This window comes from Penicillium riverlandense (genome assembly GCF_028828495.1).
Source record: "Penicillium riverlandense strain IBT 135883 chromosome Unknown utg000001l_segment0_segment0, whole genome shotgun sequence".
Lineage (NCBI taxonomy): Eukaryota > Fungi > Ascomycota > Eurotiomycetes > Eurotiales > Aspergillaceae > Penicillium > Penicillium riverlandense.
Window position 1 is genome coordinate 4,812,180 of NW_026643194.1, and position 20,916 is coordinate 4,833,095.

Consider the following 20,916-nt stretch of genomic DNA (forward strand, 5'->3'; position numbering starts at 1 on the left):
GGATTGCGGTAATACAAGTCGGCCCGATGTTCTGGCTCCTCCGGACTGATACTGTGTCGAGCCGGTTTGCATGGCCGATTGTCGGTCCTATACTAGATAATCGCTGACTATGGTTATATTGAGAACAAAAATAAGAGAACAAACACACATTATAGATAGCAGTTGAAAAAAAGGGGGAAGAAAAAGAAAATTATACATGCAACAGTCAGGATTCGCTGGTGGTCACCCACCCAACTACTAACTGACCGGCGTGTGGCTTGTCTACGGCCAGTAGTCGGGTGGGTGCCGTCCGGGTGAGTTTAGGGTGAGAAGTGGGTGAGCGGTGAGCGTCGCGCGACCGGGGGTGAGAAGGGTGAGTGCGCAATAAACAGGGTGAGAAATCACCCTGGGTCGCGCGACCCTCTCAGCTGAACCTTGGCTCGTTATCATTGGACTGCATTAACTCCCTTGAAACGTTCGGCTCCTTGGCATCTGCACACAGCCACCATGCAAGATAGAGGAGTGACGAAAGCAGAAAGTGCTCGACCTGCGGAAAAGTTGGCTGGCTGTGGGTGGCGGGTCGGCCCATCACAATCTCCTACCATGGTGGTGATGGTTGATCGTCCCCGTTTTCCTGCTTCTGCTGTAAGGGACTAGGCTAACCTTCCAGCTCCACATACTTCGCTCGATCCTGTATGTATAGTCGATTCCGTCAGATGAAGATATCTGAGCGAGAGAAGTTTGTCTTTGATGTTCAACTGAACTGCTAATAAAAGGTACTACTGCTCTTCTATGGCTACCCCAACGTGTCGAAAATGTCCTCTAGCACTCTCCTCTTTTGCACCAACGTTATAAATACACCATTCGAGAAAAGGACCAAATCCTCTGTTGGGGTCTTCTTCACAGTAGTTCCAGTTACGTTTAATGAAGACCTTGAGTTCGGCGAAAATTTCTTCAATGGGGTTCAGGTCCGGTGAGTAAGGTGACAGATAAAGCAGCTTTACACCTGCATCCTCACACATCTGCCCAATCCGCTCGGTATGGTAAAACGACGCATTGTCCATGACCAGTACGGATTTCGGCTTCGGCCATCTTCCACAGTGCTGAAGAAGCTAATCGATAAAGTCTTCGATCCAAGCGGCATCCGTAGAGCCGCGGAAGACGCGCGAGAGAACAATTCCATCTTGGGCATATGCAGGCAATATCTGATACCGCTCGTCGCGGTGGAACTGAGACACCTAGACAGGGGACACGCCAAGTAGTGACCAACCTGTCCGTCTGAACCCGATCCTTTTATCATATCCAGATTCGTCAATGTAAACAAGGTGACATAATTGAAATTCGGACAAATTATGAAGATAGAACTCTCGCAAATCCGCGTTTTGCTCTCTGGCCCTTTGCCGAGCTGTCTTCTTGGACCAGCCTTTGAGAGCGAGGGCCCTCCTAATGCTGGATGTTATTGCTGCCGGTATCGCTTTTCTGGTTTGGGTGGACACGATACATGTCCTGCACGGCTTAAAGTCAAATGAAGCCCGGGCCATTCAATGCGTTTAAAAGCCCCATCAACAAATACAAATTACCTGGCCGTAATTGAATTGAGATGAAGATTAAGGACTAGTGGTCACCTGCTGTTCAATAGGCCTCGTGAAGTCTGTTTGTGTAGTTTTTAGGTAAGTTGATTGTTGAAAACGACGGACTCGACTTTAAATTTCTACCCAATTATAAAAGATAATAACCGCCTATACCCGCCTCCAAATGTCAGGCCCTCACCAGCGGAAAACAAGCGTAAGTCGGTGTCCATTTGCGCTTATTTTCAACCAGGAAAAGCGAACGTGTAGCCGGAAATAGCCTGTCAACGCGTCGCCATTTACAGCACCGTGGAGATAATTTAACCTTTCAGCCATGCTTCAACTCTTCAAGCCAAGACCAGATCTCCCGGTTGACCTTTTCCGCCTGCTCTTGAAATGGCCAGTGCCCCGTTGCTGGGAACGTGACGAGTCGGATAGGTGCAAGGAAATGCTGGAGGAGTTGGTCAAGGAACCTGGGGGAGAAGTATTCGTCTTCGACGCCCCAGATTATGAGTGTCGGAACTTGGAAACGCATGTACGAAGTATCGACCTTCTGACCATAAGGAGGACCGGGATAGTTCTTTTTGTAGTAGGCGAACATGCCATGCATCGGAGAAGAGTGCATGTACTCCCATACTGCTTGCCGACGTGCAGGATCCCTTATAAACTTCACAACATCTCCCTCATTCTTTTCATCGCCAGGTTGGTACTGCATGAACTTTATTGTGTACTCGGACATTCTCTGCTGTCCTTCATTAAAATTCACCAGATCATAGAACCTTGGCAAAATAGGTGTGTTGATGAGGATCAGTCCCGCAACACGCTCCGGTCCCATTAGTGCCAGCATCTGGATTGCTGCTCCGCCAAAATCATGACCTCCAATAATGGCCTTTTCAGCCTTGAAATGGGCGAGGATCGTGCTCATATCACCCACGACGTTCGACAAGTCGTATGCGTCCACGTCATCTGGCACATCACTAGGGGGAAATCCGCGCAAGGTTGGGCATACGACTGTATATTTCTTTGAAAATTCCGCCACCTGCGCCTTAAACGTTTCTCCATTGTCGGGAAAGCCGTGGAGGAGAAGCAGTAGAGGTCCATTGCCAACTGCGCGAAAATGGATTCGGACACCGTTATTTTTCACAAATCCTTCATAGAGTTGAGCGCCAGCGTCAAGGCTATTCATGGTCAAAAGATAGAACGATTTGACAAGAACAGTAAAAAGAGGATAACGATGTGTCCTCTACCTGCCCAGTAGGAAGGGTTCACCTCAGTGTTTATGCTCAAGTGGGAGACCAATATTAACCACTTTCTCCGGGTTGGAAAATGGCGTGTTCCACCAAGCTTAGGCCTTGGTTGAAGAATATTCTTTCCGGAAGACATGAGAATCTAGATGGTAATCAAAGTTAGTGAAAAGTTTAGTTACGTTAACGCGGGTAGGATTACTAACTCATCCGTCGGTCTTTCCAAGTCAACGTCATAGTTAATTAACTTCGTAACTCTCCGTATTGTCAGCTTGATTATTAAACCATTTTGGTGTGGGGCCACGGTCGGGCACGGATAGCTAACTTAGTTAATTGCTTATATTAACTAGTTAGTTAAGTGTCAGAGAAGAAGAATTCCCATGGAAGAAAGCCGAGTGCTTACATCATTTAACCTCAAGGGTCATGCGGATATCGAAATGACGCATCGAACTAATTTAGTTGGGCGGGATCAAAAATAATCAAGCCGACAAAACTTTATTTCGCGGCTGTAGACACGGCATTCCTTTCGCCTCTGGTAATACCGCGGTCCATCCTCGTTAACCAGTTAGTAATAATGGGCTGAAAATCAACGGAATATAAAGTGCTTACTTTTCCAGGTTTTCGAGTAACTATACATTCTTGCAATTACGACCTATCCATCACCCAGAATAGGCCAGAAGTTATCCACACAAGACCCCGAAAGATGCGAGCAGTTCTAGTTATCGGCGGTACTGGCGCCCAAGGCCTGCCGGTCGTTAAATGTGCGTGTTAACTCAGCTTCCCTTCCTGCTGGTCTTCCCAAATACCTAACTTATCACATAGCTCTCTCCTCGAGCAAACATTTTGCCGTCCGAGTCCTGACTCGAGATGCACAATCCGCTCGTGCGCAAGAAATTGCAAGACTTCCTAACGTGACCCTGGTTGAAGGCGAACAGGATAACCAGGAAGATTTACATAGAGCATTTCATGGCGTTTACGGGGCGTGGGTCAACACCGATGGCTTTACCCTTGGGGAGAAAAACGAACTATTCTATGGCTGTCGAGCTTATGAAATTGCAAGGCATCAAGGGGTGCAGCATTACGTCTATGCCTGTGCGGACTTCGCTCTTAAGCATGCTAACTGGGATGAGAAATACCACTGGGGACACAATGATGCCAAGGGTAGAGTGGCAGAGTATATTTTAGCTCAAGGACAGGAAGGGATGAAAAGCTCAGTGCTTACTACTGGTCCTTATATGAATATGCTTTGGGATGGCATGTTTGTGCCTACCCAGCGACCTGATGGGTCATTTGTCTGGGCCAATCCAGCAAGTATGTCTCTTTAGCTCTCCTAATATGTTAACTGGGCTCGATAGGTGACTAATAAATTTTTCTGGCACAGAATCCGGCAAAATACCGATGATAGCCCTAGAGGATATTGGACATTATTCTCTTTGGTTGTTTGACAATCTTCAGGAGTCTGCGGGAATGAACCTCAAAGTCGCAACAGATGAAGTTAGTTTCGTGGATATAGCGGCGGTCTTCACAGAGGTGACGGGAAAGAAAGGCGTACACAAGTATGTACCTCTTGAGGAGTACCTACCTTCTGTTGAGCCTTTTCCAAACGCTCCGGCGAATTTTGCCGCCGGACCAAACGCCGTCAGGGACGAATCGACTATGACATGGCGCGAAAATTTCTCGGCTTGGTGGAGGTACTGGGGCGAGGGTCGCGCCGAACGCAGAGATATGCCACTTCTGGATAGAATTCATCCTGGCCGAATCAAGTCTTTGGGCGAATGGATGGCAAAGGTCCACTATGACGGGCAGCCCAAGAGTGTGCTAAAGGGAGTTGAAGACTTGAAGAGAGCGGCAGCATTGATGCAACAACAACAAGCCTCTGCGTCGGCTTAATGTGAAAGCTGGCAGCACGTCGTCTAAATATTCATTCTCACGCCTTCCGTGTACTTCTCCAAGTATATCAAGATGTATGCTAATGCAATAGCGTAATTAAAGCCAATTTCCGTCAGACTTATTGAAGTATGTAATCTAATTATGGTCTCAGGGTTCGAGCCAATGGCTGTGATTGATGCGCTTAGAGGACCTATCCTGGCAGGCCCTTTGATGGCACACCCGTTGTGTCTCTGAGGTCTCCTCTACCTCCAGGTTTTGCTATCTCTCTTAGTACCCAGTATTAGCATCCATAAACACTGTTGACTCTGCTTCTGGGTGTTTCTCCTGTGCTAAAAGACCAGTGCTCTCCCAGCTATGCGTCAAACTTGTAACATGCTTTAGACTTAGTTTTAGCCACTAAAGGCCTTTTGGTTGATATACTGGAGCATTAATAAGTGCCCTCTTATATGAAATACAGAACTTAACGGCTTGCTTCGAAATTACTTTAACTACTTAACCAATAAGTTAATTAGGCTTCGATGGAAGGGGGTTATAGCGGTATATTATAAGGTCAACATTAAAATAAATTGGATCCACCAAGGGCTAAAATTGACACTCCTTAACTAGTCAAATAGTGTTGGAAGGGCAACGGACAGGCTAAAGCATGCCCTCTGCTTACTGCCCCTACTCTAAAAGGTGACCTTGCAGGAACTTGGCCTGGGCCGGCACAATTTCCTCGGAAAGGGGCCCGTCGTACGGATCAAAATGTCCACCTAGTAGTATATGTAGTCGCTTCAGCTCTTTTGCCCGAGCGAAGGCATCCAGGGCAAGGTCAGTAGGTATGACGACGTCATTGTCCATGACAACCATTAACAGAGGAGTAGGCGAAATGCGATGGATATAGGTCCCCAGGTTCATATGCCCGGAATGCTTCTAGGCTACCTGATAGCCAGTCTCGACATCCACGTAACAATTTATACAGAGTACAGAGAATAAGGACAGTACCTCTTCAGTGTCAGGTCGTTTTTCCATCCCAACGCTTCTGCTTGAATGTGGCCGTTATAGCTGTCTTGTGAAGGAAGAACGGAAAATTCGGGAGGTACTTGTCCACAACGGGTAACCGACCTCGCTGTTCTCCCTTAGCACGAGCATGGCGATCTAATCAGATCTGAGCTCGTTGGCAGAGTGCAACCTCAAGATATACTCTATGCATTGGAGGAATAGAACCGCAAGACCCGCGTACGCACCACCTCCGGCGGTTTTAGGATGAGTAGATTCGACATAGCCAGTCTACAAACATATCAAACATCCATTGCACTAGAAGTGCACTACAAGTGTAGAGTAGAAATACCAGCAGAGAGTAGTATCGTCACGGCAAGATAGAGTTACGAGGACCGACCCCTTAGGCTTCACAAAACCTTTCTAGTGGGCTATACCCGGTAGGAATAGAAGGAAATCATCGTCGCTTCTCGGCCTAGGAAGATACGGTACTATGGAGTACACTTCCGCGCTTCTTGCATGTCGTTGAGGAGGCCCCAGAATTAGCTAGAGCCATCTATTTAATCTCCTATGAGAGAGTGTCACGGAAGCTAGCACGTAGGACGCAAAAGTGGACAAAGCACAAAATAATTAGACAGAGGGAGCGGGAGGAACGTAGGGTATTAAACAATCTACATAGCAAGAAGGTTAAGGATCAACCTAGCAGATTAAGTCTACATGATCACGGATTGCGGCCACATATAAACCGACCAATCCCAGCAATGGTATTAACAAGGGACACTGAGATACGACGAAATTGGTATTGATGTTAAATTTGAAGAAACAAAGACAGAAGTCAGAGAGAGGGGTTGAAATACCTCTTGCATCACGAGACTCGGAGGTTGAAAATCCGAAGTGGCAAAGACTAAGGAAAGTACATCAAACGAAGACCACTATATAATTCGGTAGAGACAGGACTCCACGTTGTTGTACGTGGCACGACATGCAGTTCCTTATCTGCATTGCTCTGTCACAATCTGTTTGTGTAGGGAGCGGCGGAGGGGAAGATCTAGCAAATAGAAAGAGGCCTAAAAAATGCCTCCGCAAATAAAACTAACTCAGCGTAAGCAGGCGGCAATAGAAAGAGGACCCGACACGACCACCCGTCCTATTACTGTATAATAACTTGGGTAGTGGCAATCAACTTCCAATCCCGTAGCGCAGCATCGCGATGCTCAGCTGCGGTTGCTGCATAATCATCACTGCCAAGGGTCCTACGGAAGGTCTGAATACTCGGATACTTGACCAACACGACCGCGTTCCAGTTTTCACTGTCTTCTCCAACAATTTTCGATGCCGGTAAACCAAGGTAGACCAGCTCGAAGCCACCAGCGTCGGTTGCTAGTCTGCGGAAGTCTGTGATGTATCTCACAACCCAGGCTTCCTGGCCGCTGCAGGGAGAGTGTTTGCTTTCTTCGGGATACTGCGCTTTGTCGTAGAATTGGAGAAGGTTGAGCATAAAGACAGGCTTGTCTTCAGGAAAATCCGCAGGGATGTTATCAATAAGATGCTTCCATTTTGCCATCGTAAATCGGTCAATAAAAGAGTAATTGTGTTGTTGTATTTGATTATGATGGCAAAGTAAAGACCCCTAATATGTGAGGTCGATTATACTCCCTACTGCGATGCGAAAGTGTCTTAAATAGGATGATAGAGGGCCGTAGGTGGTCCAGCGGATGCTGAATCAGACGATGTTTCTCGAGGTTTGGTATTTAGTGATTACTAGTTCCATCGGATCAGATATTGGATCTTTCCGTCGGGATGTTTATTCATACCTCCGGGTGGAGCCAGCATTAAAGATGAGGCAAAAACCTTATCTTCTAACGGTCCAGAGTCTGCCTATCGGGTTGCTATCCTGCGCCGTACATTAGTAGTTAAAAGGGCGCATTCTGCGGTGAACTTCGCCCACTCTACCCTTACAAAATTTTCAGATCGCTCACTGACCAGTTCTTCTATTACACTTGCCTCTGAACTACCATGGCAGTTCAACAACTTTCCAAGATTTTCGTTGTTGGCGGGACTGGCGCCCAGGGCATACCAGTCATCTCGAGTCTAGTGCGCGACAAGAAGTACCAGGTCAGAGTGCTCACTCGCTCTCAAAATTCCGCTCGTGCTACATACCTGGCATCTCTTGGAAACGTCGAATTCATTGAAGGCACTTTTGCTAGTGAATCCGATCTTCGTCAAGGCTACCAAGGCTGCGACGGCGCATTCATCAACATCGATGGGTTCAATTCCGGCGAGAAAACGGAGATGTACTGGGCAATCCGCGCTTATGAGCTCGCCCTTGAAGCAGGCATAAAGTTCTTTGTCTACGGAAATCTGGACTACGGATATAAGAAGAGTGGATACGATCCAAAATTCCGCTGCGGTCATTACGACGGAAAAGGACGGATCGCCGAGTGGGTACTTTACCAAACCGAATTCAACCAGGACCGGATGAAGGCCTCTGTTCTAACATCTGGTCCTTATATCGACATGACCATTGCAAATGGGACACCGATGACTCCGACAGTGGAAGATGGAATTGTTACTTGGCGGGCACCGCTTGGTTCAGGCGCTGTACCCCATGTCTCGCTCGAGGATTGTGGGTACTATGCCCGATGGCTGTTCGACAACATCGACAAAGCAAATGGACTTAACCTTGAAGTTGCAATTGAGCATGTTCATTATGAGGATCTCGCTCGCGCCTTTGAAGCCGTCACAGGCCATCCGGCGCGCTTCATCGATGTGGACTTGGACTCATACTGGAGGACAGGGCCGATGAGCATGGCCGCCAACTTGGGAAGTGGTTACAACTCTGATCCTAGTGACCCCGCTTTCATGACGATCCGACAGAACTTTACTGGCTTTTGGAATCTGTGGAAACATTCTGGCCGTAACCAGGGGATAATCAAAAGAGACTACAAGCTGCTTGACGAAATTCATCCTAATAGGGTCAGAACTGCCGAGCAGTGGTTTCGCGAGACGAATGGCCGGGGAATCGAGGACGGTAATGGTTCTCTTTGGGAAAAGATACAGCCGGAGAATTTGAAGCCTATATTGAAGATGGGTGAGGATGGGATGCAGGGGCGACTTTGAATTTGTACGCCGCACCGGGCTCTACTACTGCAGGATACCCACTATTTCAGGACAGACTGCATAAAACTTAGTGTCAGGATGGCACCCATGGCTCCACCATGGGTAAAAAGTATTTTGCAGCACTAAACTGCTTTTGTTTATTGACATTCTTGGCATTGTGCGTTTATTTCGCTTATTATGCGTTCTGTACTATTAAAGGGATAGCCAGTTGGAGCCTCTTGTGTCCTATGTTATTACTTTTGTTAGGTTTTCGTATACAATAGTTTTCGAATTCAGCTTTACTTCACTCTTACGACATAATTCCAGGAAAATATATCCTAGATACGTAAACCTCTTCCAGTTTACTGCTCTATTATTGCGGCAGAACCGTAATGGTAGTAGTTATGTTCGACTACGGCGATGAGAACGGTATCCAACCTGAGGATATCTACAATTTTGATGAAACTGGCTTCGCAATGGGAATTATATCTACTGCTAATGTAGTTACAAGAGCTGAATACTATGGTCGGAGATCAATTCTATAGCCAGGCCATCGCAAATGGGTTACATCGATTGAATGTGTAAATTCGACTAGATTTGTGCTTCCTACGACCATTATAAAGGGAAAACCTACCACTATAAGGCTTGGTATGATGACCTACTTGACGATTAGAGAATCGAAATCATGATGGCTAGAAAAGCAATTTATCCCTATGACTGCTAGTCGTACTAGGAGTAAACATCGGCTACTAGTCCTTGATGGCCATAGTAGACATTTAACGCCTGGTTTTGATCGATTATGCTCCGAAAACGATATTATTACAACTTGTATGCCTCCGCATTCAACGCATCTATTACAGCCATTGGATGTAGGCTGTTTTACCCCCCCTCCCCCCAACCCTAAAGTGCATATATAAGGGGATGATTGAGGCTAAAGTGCGATGCAATACCAACCACATCGATAAGCTTGATGTTCAACTTCGGACGCCTACCCCCCTAGGTTGTCGACCAGGCAGTCAATCGAGCGCATGGAGCCCTAAAACGCCAGTAAATGCTAAACAATTGGATCGACAAGCTTCATCAATCAAAGCCCTAATCAGTCATCAAGTACAAAGCGACCTAAGCCCTATACAGAGGCAAATCGACCAGGTTTTCAAAGCGACCCAGCTTTCGATGCACAATACAGCAATTTTTCGCCAACAAGTCAATGATTTAAGTGCTGCAAATGAGAAACAAAGAGATCTACAAGGCGTATTACCAAATAAACGGATTTAGGGTTCATGAGGGTAGGGAGGCATTTAATAGTCTAAACCAGGCTAATGAAGGCCAAAAACCTCCCCCCCCCACCGGGGGGGGGGGCAATGCAGCGATTGTAACCAGGTTGGGCATAAAAGAACGCATTGCCCTAATAGGTCTAATATTTAAAAAATTGAAATTCATGGCATTGGTGGTCTAATAAATCGATTTAAAATAGTTGCAGTTTGTTGGGTGCCGCGCTCGCTTGGATGGCGCACTCGCTTGTGGATTACGTTAAGTTAACTATTCCAAACCTCCTTCTGCCAAGCACTCGCACCCCACATGATCGACCGCTGTGTGCGAGCGAAGGGTATAGGTACTGGTAAATCTGTATGAGCTCTGTATAAGGTTGTACATCTGGTCTGGTTCCACTATCTGCTGAACCCTGGTATTGTGCACAAGGCTAAAGACTCATCTGAGTAGGTGCTGAAATCAATACGTTGCCTGAATTGCTCTGGGATACTATCTCTTTTCCAAAGGCCTGCCCGCATAAACTGTGGCTTCGCTTTATCCAGCTCGCCTTGACTATAGTATAGTTCCCCGAGGTTCTTGACTGTGTCGAGTGAACGTGATCCGGTCCCAGTGTTTTCTCAAACCCAGCTAGAGCCCGCATCCGATTCTGTTCCGCCTCCTTTAGCTTGCCCTAGCTAGCATATAGAGCCCCAATATTGTTGACTGTGCTCAGTGTTGTGGTGTGGACCGGCCCCAGCGCCTTCCCAAGCCCAGGTAAAGCCCGCATGTACATTATCTCCGTCTCGTGCAGCTTTCCTTGACTGAAAATATAGTGCCCCAAGATTGTTGACGGTGTTCAGTGGTGCAACGTGGTTCGGTCCTAGTGCTTTCTCAAACCCGGCCGCCGCCCGCACGTAAATCAGAAGAAACCCTTCACCTCAGAGCTAGGCTGAGCTTTATAGTCTGCTTGCGGATTTAAAAGGCTGATGGAGCTATTATATTATCGTAAAGTTCAATATAACAATAACTTAACACAAACAGTACCTCTGCATTTGCATAACAATATAGGAAAAACCTTCTCCCTTGAGAGGGAAAAAACCTATATTGAGGCACCACTAACACAAAAACAAACTGTGAGAAAATTCCGTCTCAAGAAAGTGACGGCCAGCTGCAGAAGTCAATGTTGAGACTGGCAAGATAAGTCCAGGAGCCACCATTCTTAGTACCATAGCATTCACTTATAATGTTCGCGTACGCAGCTTGGCAGTCCGCTGAGCTCTCGAAATTGCCAATCTTCCCGAGCAAGGCTGTATTTCCCTGAGAATCATGGAACTCGTCCCAGTTTCCATCAATCAGACTATAGTGGACGTCACACCACCGCCTAGCGTGGTTCTGGAGTTCGGCCTTGTTCACACAGTTGGTGCCGCCCGATTGGTAGTAGCACTCGGCGGCGAAGGCGGGGGAGATCACGGCCGCGAGGGTAATAACAGTGGAGATAAAAAGCATTATGAATAGATAATACGCTGCTAAGTGTTAGACTTGGTTGCGGAAGGGTAGGTAAAAGAAGAGAAACGTAGTTACCGGTGTTAGACTCGGTGGAGTTAAATGATAGCACGTAGTGGTGTAAAAGGCTTAGAATAACTTGTTCGAGGCTGTTAGCATATACTCAGCTTCTGTGCTGGGTTTTCGGGCCCCTTTTTATATCTGGTTATTGCTTGGATGGAGGCGACTGGCATGGTCGTATGAGGGTTGAAGGTGGCATTCCGGGGGTTATAGGCTGGAATACAAGCGTTATTTTTTTTATTTTTTATTTTATTTTATTTTTTTTTTTCATGTCTCACAAGATGATTTGACAGTATATAGCGCAGGATTCCTGTATTCTCAAGGCCATTGTATCCAGCATACTCAGGGATATTGTGGTATGGCGTTGATAATAGGATATCTACGTCCTACATACTACAGGCAGTATGTTATTCTGACCAGTCAGAGCCCTGACCGAATACTGGATTATCTCTGAGACAATATCGGTTGACTACATGCGTATTTTGCTGTCAAAGTTGCTTTTGAGTTCAATGATGAATGGAAATACTTTTCTCTGCTCCTAGCACACGGGAAAAAGAAGGCATACGCCACATTGTCAAAATACCTCCATAACCAATGCAAGCGAACAAAGCAAAAGTGGCGCATTAATATGATCAATTTAGGACAATAATTACCCCCTGTGAGCATCCATCAAAGCATTCTAGCATACTTGACAGACACCACAAGAATTCCCACGAGGTGTCATGTACCGAGCGGGAGCTAACCCCGGACTGACAGCGGACGTACCCGAGGGGGCTCCCGAGCCCCCTCTCACAAACACCTAGGAAAGCAGCGCCAGCTTCTTAGTTGAAGTCTTCCAGCCGTGGGTTCCGACCGCGCCGTACCCTGAGTCCCGCAAAAGAACACGGAGCGGAGATGCCTTCACACTATCGGAAAGCACGGGCCGGTTCACCACTAGGGAAGTATAGAGGCTTATTAACGACCACCAGCAGAATCGCACTTGGAGTCGGACTCGGCGTTGGGGTACCGATTTTATGTGCTCTTGGTGTTATATCTGGCTCAAATTAAGGAATTCCAGCAACAATACGAACAAGGAGCAAACGGCGGGGTCGAGAGGAACAATGCCTCCTTGGCCGATGATGCAGCAACGGTATACCAGTCCGCCATTCCAACCGCAAGATCTGCAGCCGAATGAGTTACACAACCACTCAAGCACTCATTTTGAGCTGCCAAATTCGCCATACAAATAGGATAAATAGTTCATCGACTGCCAGAGTTAGTCACCTTTTATACGAAAGGGGGTTGGATTTGTACGTAAAAGCAATTAGTGAGACCGTAGGATTGGTTTGACCGTTGATTCGCATCTTATGTTATTGTAGTGAACCCGTTAACCCATCATGAATATTCGAATAATTTCTAAGAAATCCTTGACATGTTAGATTAACCGACCTTGAGACAGACGAAGGAAACAATGAATCTTTCCAATATCCAGCAAGAGGAAAAGGTGCGAGAAATACCGCATATCAATATTGAGGCACCGGGGGGAAGAAGATATATCTGACAAAAAGATTGTTTCTTAACGAGATTATTGTCTCCGAGGGTTGAGTCTTATAAAACACAATTACTCCACTACCAAAGAAGCAGCAAGCATAACAAGGCCTCCAAACCCATCCATCCCAGAACACCATTCCTCCCAACCTACACTTGTTCTTGCCGGGCTTTCGGAAGTGATGGCCGTATGGACCAGCACTGCATCCTGAACACCATCACCTAATCGAACAAGCCCTCCGCTCTTCGCCAGTCCAAAGTCAAATATTGCCCCAGGATCTTTTTCGCACTCCAAGTTCCAAGCCTGCTCATCACCTGCCTCCCAAAGCTCTTTCTTGGCTGGAAGCGGTGCCAAGACTAGGTCTGATGGTAGGTTGCACATCTTTGCAGCATCGAAATAGACCAGCATATTCACGATTCGATAGATGACCCCTAGTCTTCGCCTTGATTCCTCATAAAGCCAATCCTTCCAGCTTCGTTCGAGGCTGTAGTTGCTTGCGATATCCTTTCGGATGAGTTGTTGGGCTAAGATCTGTAGAATATCATTAGGCATCCAGGGTAATAAGACAATAGAACTAAAATGGATCATAGACTTACTGTGACTGTTGCAAGCAGCAATGAATCGAAATCATTTTGTTCTGTCTCGCCTTCGTCCAACCTAAACAGGATATAAATAGACACAGCTTGCATGGAAGCAAGTAAGTCCCAATTTGTAAACCGCCCACACTAAACGTCAAAATCGAATAATTAGTTATTTGCAAGTTTCATCGACCCATGATAGGTTCGACTTACCTCGCTGCACAACCGCTCACACTCCATCCGCACATTCCTCCAAAACAGCTTGCGGCTTCCTCTGGTTCCGCTGCTGATCATATGCACCAGACTGATGCAGTTGCTTAGAGGCTCCATTTCGGATGTTGTTGATGCTAGGCCTGAGTGGACAAAGGGTGGGAGGGAGTTATGACGCAGCATCGTCAGAAGATAGGATTTCAGAGTATGCTGAATGAGAGTTATGGTTCTTTGTGTACCAGGTCTTGTCCTGGGTCGCTGATTAAGGGATCGAGGATTCGAAGTCGGTTGTGGGGGTATGGAGAAATTGATAGATTGTACTTGATCAATCATAGAGGTTGTCGTTGGGTAATCAGTCAGTCCCCACAGGTATGATGGTTCCTGCATACTCTCGTTGAATTCCGCGTTCAGAAAGTTGCTGAAATCAATATGAGAGTTATCCCAGTTGAGAGCATCCCATTCAAAGCCCACAAATTGATTTCCCGATGTGACAAGCGAACTATCGCGAGTTGTGTCATCATCATTATTTGTGCCAGGATGACTTTGAAAGCTCATGCGAGTTAAGAGTGTTGGGCTCGCATTGCTCGTCTTTGCATTTGACAACTTATGATTAGTTTGAGGGTTTCCCCTTGTAGGTTTGGCCGGCCTTGTAACATAGTGACACTCGACGCCTTTGGCTTTGCACCTAGAGCATTGAGGTTGCGTCTTGTCGCAGCGTATCTTTCGTCTGGCACAAGAGACACATGATCGGGGCTTGAGAGTACTACTGGTTCGTCGAGACCGACAGTAGTATCCGTGCCTCTTCAGTGTAGATTCTAAAACGCGTTCCGTCAGCAAGAACCTGATGTTGCGGAGAACCACGTAGAAGCTCAGCTCACTTTTGTTGAAAGGTTTGTTGCAATCTCCGCACCGCAAAACGTATACGGTATCTTTTTCGGACATTTTAAATTAGACAGATGTATTGAGAACAGCTATACCACCAGGCATGTCGATGTCCCGGGATTCTACGCAGGGCTTGGTCGGTTTCGATCTGCATTTGTCAGCTCGGGCGGGACAATTTGTAAATGCCGAGAGTAGACCGCCAGTTCCCTTGACCTCGCAGGAGTCTTCTTTCTGACCAACTTAGCTAAGAACAACCAGTCTCCAAGTCTTCAGTAACTAAACCAATACGGGAACTTCCTATCGAGATGATCATACCTGCCCTTCAAATTGTACAACTCCGTCCCCGAGTTGCAGAGTCTATACTTAAATATGGCCGTCTTTCGTTCGAATGGGCGCTTTCAATTCAATAGCCAATCTTTCATGTAGAGTCGTTCTTTGACTTAAATTGAAACCAAAATGGCGCCTTTCCCATCCCCAACTTCGACATGGCACACGGAGAGCTACCCATCCATTTCTCCCACCCGACCAGAGCTTTCCGCCAAAGGCAAGACAGTACTAGTGACTGGAGGCGGCACTGGGATTGGTGCAGAGACAGCCCTGTCCTTCGCAGTGGCAGGTGCTTCTCGAATTGCTCTTCTTGGCCGCCGAGAACCGCCTCTCATCGCCACCAAAGCATCGATCGAAGAGAAGTTCGCCCATGTCGAGGTATTCGTTGCCTCCACTGATGTCACAGACAAGAGACAAGTCAACAGCGCATTTGCAGAGTTCGCTAGTGGCGGAAAGATTGACATTCTGGTCAGCGGTGCGGCCACGATTGGCCCTCAGGATCCTGTCCGGGACGTAGACAGTGAGAAGTTCCTTGACGCTATCCAACAAAACCTCCGAGGATCTTTGCACGTCGCGCAGGCCTTCCTCCTCCATGCATCTCCGCATGCCGTCGCAATTGACATCAATTCATCTGCTGCCCACGTGAATTTCGGTATTGGATTTTCTGCATACAACGTCGCCAAACTAGCGGTATTCCGACTTTGGGATTCTCTGGCTGCCGGGAACCCAAATCTTAGCATCTTCCATATTCAGCCTGGCATAGTGGACACGGATATGAACAAGGAAGCGGGAGGTGTCAAAGCTACCGGTATTGAAGACCATGGTAAGTGTGATCACGACTGAGGGAATTGTCCACAGACTAACATTAGCTTAGTTTCTCTACCCGCGAACTTTAATGTTTGGCTTGCTAGCCAGGAGGCTCAGTTCTTGAAAGGCAAATTCCTGTGGGCCAACTGGGATGTTGATGAGCTTAAGGCAAAGGCAGAGGAGATCGAAAGCAGTGGGCTCCTTAGCATTGGGCTTGGCGGTTGGCCGTTTCAAGACGCCAACTGGAGTGCTACTTGGAAGACTTGATCTATGAGAGTTATGGTAGTTCTTAATATAGCTTAGAGGCAATCGAGGAGAATTCCAACTTTTATCTTCTTGTTTTTCTTTTCTTACATGATTATTACGCTTCCTTCGTGACCAGCCGCGTTCATTCTTTTGAACCTTTCCTCTTTAGATTCTGTCCTACTAGGCCGTTTATACGGTGATGGGTGTTGATAGTCCTAATCAATAGCTTGAACTTCTTCGTCTTTTCGAGGGCTTTGCTGTGGAAAAGTCTACCATCTACCACACTTTTGGAATATAGAAGCCCTGGCTAATCGGTTATTTGACAATTCTACTCACCAACATTTCTTTTCATCCTTCCTAATAATGACTTCTGTAGTTTGAAGCAATTATCCCGCGCTAGCTAAGCCCCCAATACCTCTCAACTCGCAACCTGAACCAGCAGCACGCTCACAACCTTAAAGGAGGAGCAACGATAACTCTCACAGTAACGATTTGGGCCCACGCGATATTTGAAAAATGGTTCCATAATCGGCGATTACATCATTGATCGCATCAGAGAGATGGGTTCGATTATTTGCTTTGCTGTACAAGCACGAGATACGGGCATGCGCATGTTGAGTAATGTAATTGCCACGCTGTGCCAGTACACAAGACGGACCGATCAAAACATAAGCATCTCATCTTTTTATCCACCTCAGTTTCAAACATATCCTATACTCCGTTTATCTCACAACTCAACCTTTCCCGAGGGGTCATCATTGCCCTTGTCTTCGCCCTTTCCATCATGCTCGAAAATTTTTAGTGTATTTATGTCAACGCCTGCCAGAGTTCGAGCCTAGAAGCCAGTGAGCCAGGTACACTCATAAGCGATCGAGAAGTTCAGAATTGTACGTTGACAGCCATGATGTGTCGTTGCTCTGGGGCCTCAGCTCGAGCGTACACACTAGTTCCGCAGTTGGTGCAAAAGTAATGTGGGAATTTGTTCGACGCAAAGCGATACTCCTTCCACCCATTATCAGCTCGAAGCACAACTTCGTTCATGGCCTCTAGCTAACCTTGACTGCATCGTCGCTGTGTTGGATGCTCACATCCGCTGTGTTCGGATAGATCATCAGGTAGCCGTTGATTGCGCAAATAGAGCCTATCAATCAATCTTTCTGTTAGCACGCAGATAACTGCACGCAATTGAATACGTTTCCAAAGGCGTATCTTTACAATTGCATTGCATCACACTTTGTTCAGACATGGGAGGTGATATCCGCATAGTAAACTTCACCTGTCCACAGTGGCAGCCGCCATCGTAAGTTTCAAAGTTCTCCATATGAGCGAAATTTAACGGAAAAGAGTTTGTAAGAGGGGGAAATGCAAAGTGACAGACATACCGCAAGACCTGTGAAGAAATACCATTGCTTTTAATATCCTCCAGTCGCCCGACGATGACGCTAGTCCGTTCCTGTGGTCTCGTATTCGGGCTCACACCTGTCAAACAAGCGGTCGATCAGCATGGACAGGGCAAGTGGACGGGAGGAATCGAGACCACCCCGTATTCGGTGACTCACCCGAACCCTGATCCAAGCCACAGTAAGACAGCATCTTTCAACATGAACGCCATCTTTCAACGGATCCTACCAAGCTTTTAGAAGCGGGAGTCCGGGGAACTGGGTCCAGATGGAGTGGGGAAAAACTGTGCGAGAGGGGCCCGCGCAAATCAAAAAGCTTCGTAGGTTCTGTTCGCAGATCCTGGATTTACTTGGTTTGGGAGGACGAGGACATGTGTGACCGACTGCTCATGTCAGCCTCGGCTGAGCTGACCAGTAACTCCGCCCGGCGTCAACGTCAAAAACAAGGTCGCTATCCTCTGCCTACGACGACGCCTGTCACCCCTGTTCTTGTTCTTCGTATCCACAGCCTAGACAGACGACCGGCCGGCTCTTTCCCTCGCATACGTTTTGCTGCACTTCCCGAACAACCTCCGCCATGGATTACACGTCGGGTATGATGCCTCTGAACTGGGTGCACAAGCCCCCCTTCACTGTCGAGGCTCCCGGCTACGAGAAACTCCCCGGCGAGACCATCCCTCGCCGCCATTTCAGGTTCAAGGACCAACTGCGCAACTCCCCCGCCGAGGGTGTCCACACCGTCTGGGATATCGTCCAGCGCAGCGCCCGAGTCTACCCAAATCACCACGCAGTCGGCTACCGCAAGCTGGTCAAGCTCCACAAGGAGACCAGGAAGGTCCAGAAGAATGTGGATGGCGAGATCCACGAGGTCGACAAGGAGTGGCAGTTCTTCGAGCTCAGTCCCTTCAACTTCTACACCTACAGAGAGTACGAGACTCTTGTCAAACAGATCGGCTCTGGCCTGCGGAAGATTGGCTTAACTTCCGAGCACAAGCTGCATTTGTTTGGAACCACTAGGCACGTCTTCTGCTGCTCGCAGGGATCTGACACTTCTGTTGATCCTCGCCGAAAGCACCCATCGTCTTATCATGTCGTACGGCACTAACCATGACCAAATAGTGTCAGTTGGATCTCTATGTCCCATGCTTGTGCATCTCAGTCTATCCCCATAGTCACGGCCTATGATAACCTCGGCGAGGAAGGCGTCGCCCATTCCCTTGTCCAGACTAACGCTGAAGCCATGTACGTCGACCCCCACCTGCTCAAGACGGCGACGGGTCCCATTTGCAAATCAAAAGTCAAGACCGTCATTGTCAACGCCAAGTGCATCTTCGCCGAGGGCGGCGAGGTCGACGAGTTTAAGAAGAACAACCCCGACATCATCGTCTACACGTACGAGGAACTCCGCAAACTGGGAGAAGAGAACCCTGTCGACCCTACCCCGGCCAAGGGCGCCGATCTCTACTGTATCATGTACACTTCTGGCTCCACTGGTCTCCCCAAGGGCGCTTGCATCAAACATGAGTCCCTTGTCGCTGGTGGCAAGTACTTTCATTCAATTCATGTTGCTGTCTTGCTTAATTATAGTCGCTTTGCTAACCGTCGCTCCTGTAGTGACGGGTCTCTGGACCAACGTCGAGGAATGCGTTAGTGACAAGGAGTCAGTCCTTGCCTATCTTCCCCTTGCCCACATCTTTGAAATGGCGCTTGAGAACCTGGTGCTATTTATTGGCGGCACTCTCGGATACGGCAATCCTCGGACGCTCTCCGACATTTCCGTCAAGAACTGTGGTGGTGACATGCGCGAGCTGAGGCCTACTGTCATGGTCGGTGTGCCCCAAGTGTGGGAGACGATTAAGAAGGGCGTGATGTCCAAGTTGAATACTTCGAGCTTCCTCCTCCAGGTACTCTTCTGGGGAGCTTTCAACTACAAGACCTTTATGTCTAGGAACAAGCTGCCCGGAGCGAACATCCTCGACAAAGTTGTTTTCTCCAAGGTCCGGGACCTGAGCGGCGGTCGTCTGCGCTTCATTATGAACGGAGCCAGCAGCATTGCCGACGACACGAAGCACTTCCTGTCAATTGTTCTTGCACCTATGCTGACTGGCTACGGACTAACCGAGACCTGCGCCAACGGTGCCCTCGGCTGCCCTCTCGAGTTCTCACCCAACGCTATTGGCCCGGTCCCGGCTTCTATCGAAGTCAAATTGGTCGCTATCCCTGACATGGGCTACGAAACGGATTCTGGAACACCGCAAGGCGAGATCTTAATTAGGGGGATGCCGGTTCTGAGCGAGTACTATGACAATCCCGAGGAGACCTCAAAGGCTGTGACGCCAGATGGCTGGTTCAAGACTGGTGACATTGGCGAGTTCGACGCTAATGGGCATCTTAAAGTCATTGATCGGATCAAGAATCTCGTCAAGATGCAGGGTGGGGAGTACATTGCCCTCGAGAAGCTCGAGGCCGTCTACCGCGGTGCCCGCACCGTCACGAATGTCATGGTTGTCGCCGACGTGAACAAATCTCGCCCCATTGCCATAATTATGCCTAATGAGAAGGCCCTGGTTGAGGAAGCCGAGAAGCTTAATGTCGACAAGCATAAAATGTACCAGGACAAGAAGGTCAACAGCGTTGTTCTCAATGACCTGCAAACCACTGGTCGCCGCGCCGGTCTCAGGGGCATGGAGATCGTTGCCGGCGTTGTCATCACCGAGAAGGAGTGGACTCCCTTTAATGTAAATTTTCCCTAACCTTCATCATGGTATACTATGAAGCTAATTGTGGCTTAGGGTCTTGTTACTGCTACCCAAAAGCTGATCAGGAAAGCTATTCGCGACACATTTAGGAAGAATATTGATGAGTGTCTCAAGGATCTCTGATATTCAAGCTGGACTGACGAATACATGACTGAAAATATATCCGGTGACTCGCGATAACTGGGCACGATGATGGCCCTAACAGTCCCAGCTTCAAGAGTAGCAGTAGTAGTCAAAGGACAGCTGTGAAAGACTCAATGCAATCTCTAAAGTTTGAGCCTTTTTTGTGGAAAGAATCTCTCATGCGTCCCGTTTGGATCATAAGTGGTGGTACATACTACAGCCCTCAACTAGTGAGCGATGAGAAATGACAACATCAGAAATGGTCCAATATCATTCTGGATTCAAGAGTCAAAGGATCCAAGTACTAGTTAAAGGAAAATATGCTGGTACACATGAAACAAGAAAGCTGAGAGTTTATATGGATACATTGATTTCATCATTGTCACACTTGACTACATGGTAAATTTACTAATGATACGCCTAATTCCTACTTCAACAAAAACCAAACCACGTGAAGTGCAGTCCCTCATCTCGTCTCTTGTACGGT

General features: G+C 47.6%; 9 protein-coding genes across 9 annotated transcripts; 5 read left to right on the forward strand and 4 right to left on the reverse strand.

The window, feature by feature from the left end:
• Nucleotides 1-1,875: 1,875 nt before the first annotated feature.
• On the reverse strand, nt 1,876-2,733 carry N7474_001939 (alpha/beta fold hydrolase; the record flags this gene model as incomplete). Its single annotated transcript, XM_057193354.1, has 1 exon — nt 1,876-2,733. One exon carries the CDS (start codon nt 2,731-2,733, stop codon nt 1,876-1,878), a length of 858 nt encoding a protein of 285 aa, XP_057058307.1.
• Nucleotides 2,734-3,494: 761 nt separating this feature from the next.
• On the forward strand, nt 3,495-4,681 carry N7474_001940 (uncharacterized protein; the record flags this gene model as incomplete). Its single annotated transcript, XM_057193355.1, has 3 exons — nt 3,495-3,552; nt 3,614-4,102; nt 4,173-4,681. 3 exons carry the CDS (start codon nt 3,495-3,497, stop codon nt 4,679-4,681), a joined length of 1,056 nt encoding a protein of 351 aa, XP_057058308.1.
• A 2,128-nt stretch (nt 4,682-6,809) lies between these two features.
• On the reverse strand, nt 6,810-7,223 carry N7474_001941 (uncharacterized protein; the record flags this gene model as incomplete). Its single annotated transcript, XM_057193356.1, has 1 exon — nt 6,810-7,223. The coding sequence occupies one exon, from the start codon at nt 7,221-7,223 to the stop codon at nt 6,810-6,812; it is 414 nt and encodes a 137-aa protein (XP_057058309.1).
• A 452-nt stretch (nt 7,224-7,675) lies between these two features.
• On the forward strand, nt 7,676-8,779 carry N7474_001942 (uncharacterized protein; the record flags this gene model as incomplete). Its single annotated transcript, XM_057193357.1, has 1 exon — nt 7,676-8,779. One exon carries the CDS (start codon nt 7,676-7,678, stop codon nt 8,777-8,779), a length of 1,104 nt encoding a protein of 367 aa, XP_057058310.1.
• Nucleotides 8,780-11,155: 2,376 nt separating this feature from the next.
• N7474_001943 (uncharacterized protein) lies at nt 11,156-11,512 on the reverse strand (the record flags this gene model as incomplete). Its single annotated transcript, XM_057193358.1, has 1 exon — nt 11,156-11,512. One exon carries the CDS (start codon nt 11,510-11,512, stop codon nt 11,156-11,158), a length of 357 nt encoding a protein of 118 aa, XP_057058311.1.
• A 1,657-nt stretch (nt 11,513-13,169) lies between these two features.
• On the reverse strand, nt 13,170-14,005 carry N7474_001944 (uncharacterized protein; the record flags this gene model as incomplete). Its single annotated transcript, XM_057193359.1, has 3 exons — nt 13,170-13,628; nt 13,694-13,822; nt 13,889-14,005. The coding sequence occupies 3 exons, from the start codon at nt 14,003-14,005 to the stop codon at nt 13,170-13,172; spliced, it is 705 nt and encodes a 234-aa protein (XP_057058312.1).
• A 1,218-nt stretch (nt 14,006-15,223) lies between these two features.
• Nucleotides 15,224-16,168, forward strand: N7474_001945 (SDR family NAD(P)-dependent oxidoreductase; the record flags this gene model as incomplete). Its single annotated transcript, XM_057193360.1, has 2 exons — nt 15,224-15,917; nt 15,969-16,168. The coding sequence occupies 2 exons, from the start codon at nt 15,224-15,226 to the stop codon at nt 16,166-16,168; spliced, it is 894 nt and encodes a 297-aa protein (XP_057058313.1).
• Nucleotides 16,169-16,931: 763 nt separating this feature from the next.
• N7474_001946 (uncharacterized protein) lies at nt 16,932-17,787 on the forward strand (the record flags this gene model as incomplete). Its single annotated transcript, XM_057193361.1, has 2 exons — nt 16,932-16,948; nt 17,574-17,787. 2 exons carry the CDS (start codon nt 16,932-16,934, stop codon nt 17,785-17,787), a joined length of 231 nt encoding a protein of 76 aa, XP_057058314.1.
• Nucleotides 17,788-18,124: 337 nt separating this feature from the next.
• On the forward strand, nt 18,125-20,429 carry N7474_001947 (long-chain acyl-CoA synthetases &; the record flags this gene model as incomplete). Its single annotated transcript, XM_057193362.1, has 4 exons — nt 18,125-18,640; nt 18,707-19,085; nt 19,135-20,285; nt 20,340-20,429. 4 exons carry the CDS (start codon nt 18,125-18,127, stop codon nt 20,427-20,429), a joined length of 2,136 nt encoding a protein of 711 aa, XP_057058315.1.
• Nucleotides 20,430-20,916: the final 487 nt, after the last annotated feature.